Source organism: Cynara cardunculus, unplaced genomic scaffold, assembly GCF_001531365.2.
Source record: "Cynara cardunculus var. scolymus isolate 2C unplaced genomic scaffold, CcrdV1 Un_Scaffold_1321, whole genome shotgun sequence".
Taxonomy (NCBI): domain Eukaryota; kingdom Viridiplantae; phylum Streptophyta; class Magnoliopsida; order Asterales; family Asteraceae; genus Cynara; species Cynara cardunculus.
The window spans coordinates 96,985-100,108 of NW_020200733.1; the positions used below are offsets into that span (position 1 = coordinate 96,985).

The 3,124-nt window shown below is 34.3% G+C and overlaps 1 protein-coding gene across 1 annotated transcript; it reads left to right on the plus strand.

Annotated features, from left to right (window-relative positions):
* The first annotated feature begins 354 nt into the window (after positions 1-354).
* LOC112502379 (uncharacterized mitochondrial protein AtMg00810-like) lies at positions 355-936 on the plus strand. Its single transcript, XM_025106270.1, has one exon. It carries the CDS (start codon positions 355-357, stop codon positions 934-936), a length of 582 nt encoding a protein of 193 aa, XP_024962038.1.
* The last annotated feature ends 2,188 nt before the right edge of the window (positions 937-3,124 follow it).

The window sequence follows — 3,124 nt, forward strand, 5'->3', positions numbered from 1 at the left end:
TGGCCCTTACATCAGTTTGATGTAAAGAATGCTTTCTTACACAGAGAACTAAAGGAGGAAGTTTATATGGAAGCTCCACATGGATTCACGGACCAGTTTGGAAAAAAAGAAGTGTGCCTCCTGAAAAAATCTCTCTATGGGTTAAAACATTCCCCTAGAGCATGGTTTGGGAAGTTCACCTTAGCCATGAAAAACTACGGGTTTAAACAAAGTAATTCAGATCATACTTTGTTTCGTAAATGAAGAGGCAATCTCATAACCTGCCTAATAATCTATGTCGATGATATGATTATTACATGAGATGACAGAGAAGAAATAATCAAACTGAGGAAGAACTTGTTCACAGAATTTGAAATGAAAGATCTAGGGAGACTCAAATATTTCATTGGGATTGAAATTCTAAGATCAGAACAGGGGATTTTCATGGACCAAAAGAAGTATGTCCTCGATTTACTAGCCGGAACCGGTATGGTTGATTGCAAACCAGCAGACACTCTGATGATTGTGAATCAAAAACTTTATATGGAGGAAAAAGCAGACCTTGCCGACAAAGGAATATACCAACAAATGGTAGGAAAATTGATATATCTCTCACACACCCGACCCGATATAGCATATGCTATAGGAGTGGTAAGTCAGTTTATGCATCAACCCCAAAAGGCTCACATGGAAGCAGTCTTAAGAATTATAAGATATATAAAGGGCACGGCAGGGCATGGAGTCTTGTTCAAACCAAACGGGCATCTTGAAACTCAACTGTATACCGATGCAGATTGGGCAGGGGATAAAGGCAACCGAAGATCCATCGCAGGATACTTTACCTTAGTTGGTGGAAATCTAGTTACGTGGAGAAGCAAGAAACAAAAGGTGGTGGCCCTTTCAAGTGTACAAGCTGAGTTCCGGGGAATTGCAAGGGGGATAACTGAAGTGCTATGAGTACGAAGGCTCCTAACCGAGATAGGATATCCACCACAAGAAACTAGCAAAATTATGAGTGATAATGAGGCAGCCATTCAAATTTCAGAAAATCCAGTACAACATGATCGAACAAAGCATATAAAAGTTGATCGACACTTCATCAAAGAAAAATTGGAAGCAGAGATCATCACACTTCCGTTTGTTCGATCAAAAGACCAACTTACCGATATGTTGACAAAAGCTGTTAATAAAAGAACCTTGCACGAGTGTCTGGGCAAGTTGAATTTTGGAAATCCTACTATTCAACTTGAGGGGGAGTGTTAAAAGGAAGGTTGGAAAATAATTTTGTGGGATCTGCAAGATTGGTGGCTTAGCATCATTTCCCCATTAATTTAGGAGAGCAAATATCCAGTTTCCATTTCTCTCCAATTGACAACCATTCATAGTTGTTTTCCATATTTAGATCATTGTAAATTTGTATTTATAGTGGCTGTCTTCTTCTTCTTTGTAAYAACTTTTACACAGAATACTACAAATGTTCCCCAACCAATCACCTCTTGTTAACACTTAAGAGTCGGGGAGCTCTGACCAGTTGAGCTAGAGGAGTTTTTCATCTCTGTATTTTATAATTAATGCAGATTTCGGGGAGTGTATAAATTTGTATATGTGAATAGATGATTTTAAAGTTTTGATGATCTTCACCCTGTAATTCCAAAGAAAGGGTTATCTCACTATACCTTCCGGTCTAAACCTTATTTTGTGTTTTAAATATGCATTGCAGACCAACAGGGTTACGGGATGTTAAGGGGAAGGAGAAAATATGATTATTTTCCTTATATGCTTATCTGCTATGTTTTGAAGATCATTATGTTTATTTTGAAGATACATGTAGACATACATGTGATAGTACAAGGTTATTATTTTGGAATTTTTTAGTTATAGATTCTGTATATATAGAAACCTTATACTAATGGGACCAATGTGGTGTAATTTGTATTTTCTTTTATATGAAATATATGTTATATGCAAATGTGGAGTATGGGGTGTCACAGCCGGATACTAGTCATTTGCCACATGATGTAATTTTTAGTGAATGAGTGTAACTGGGATCATTAGGGACCTTGAACAATGAATAGCAAACAATGGATCACATTGGGGCCATTGGGTATGAAGTGTTTTCCATTATTTATAGTTTGAGTATTGAACCTTGTTTATGTTTTGGGTATTTAATTTCATTCACTTTTGGGTAAGTATTGGACTTTGGTTCTATGAATAAAGGGACGTTTTAATAAATGAGTTCTCATCATGATATATAATTGTGGGTTTTGGAAAGGATGTGTTTTCATACTAAATATATTTCATTTTGGAAATTATGATTTAAATAACATCTTTTAAGTTTTACCATTTTTATATTTAAGATGAAAACTGTTTGAACTCACTAGGAGTTAAGCCTAACATTTTCTTTTGTCGGCATGTGCATCAGGTCATCATGTTGGTGTGATTAGTGCTAGCTAAAGGCTCGAGAAGTAATTAGCGAATTAGAGACGTCTTCCACATTTGGAGATAACGACTTTATTGGTGTTTTAGTAGCACTCGACATTAACTTAGTCTTTATGCAAGACTTGGTTTACCAACTGTTGATGTTGAATTTTAGTTTTATTATTCAAGGTAATTCAAGTATTTGATTATAGAAAGATATTTATTCTTTATTTTATGTATTATTATGAATTTTAAATTAGTCGCTTTTTTCTGAATTTGAGGATGTTAATGGTAAAGTGGATATAGCCTTTTTAAATTTTAATGCTAGTATTTTTATTTTAATGATATTATATATTTATATATAAAAATTAATATATATATATATACACACACACATACACACATATTAGGCCGTATTTCATTTCTTTAACCATTATTCAAAAACTCATTATAAATTACACAACTAATTGGTGCCACATATCTCATCCCAACCGCACTTCATCTCCTTTATTCGACCATCACACACACAAAAGCAATCCAAATCCAAATTTTAATCTCCAAAAATTATAAACCCTCTACATATTTAAATACATTGTTGAACATCCATAAACGAAATAATGCTTTATGGTGTCATGCCCCAAATTTTTTTTCTTTCGAGTGTCGTGACATCATTCTTAATAACTTATGCCATGAACAAAATATGAACTTAAAAATTTCAAACATACAT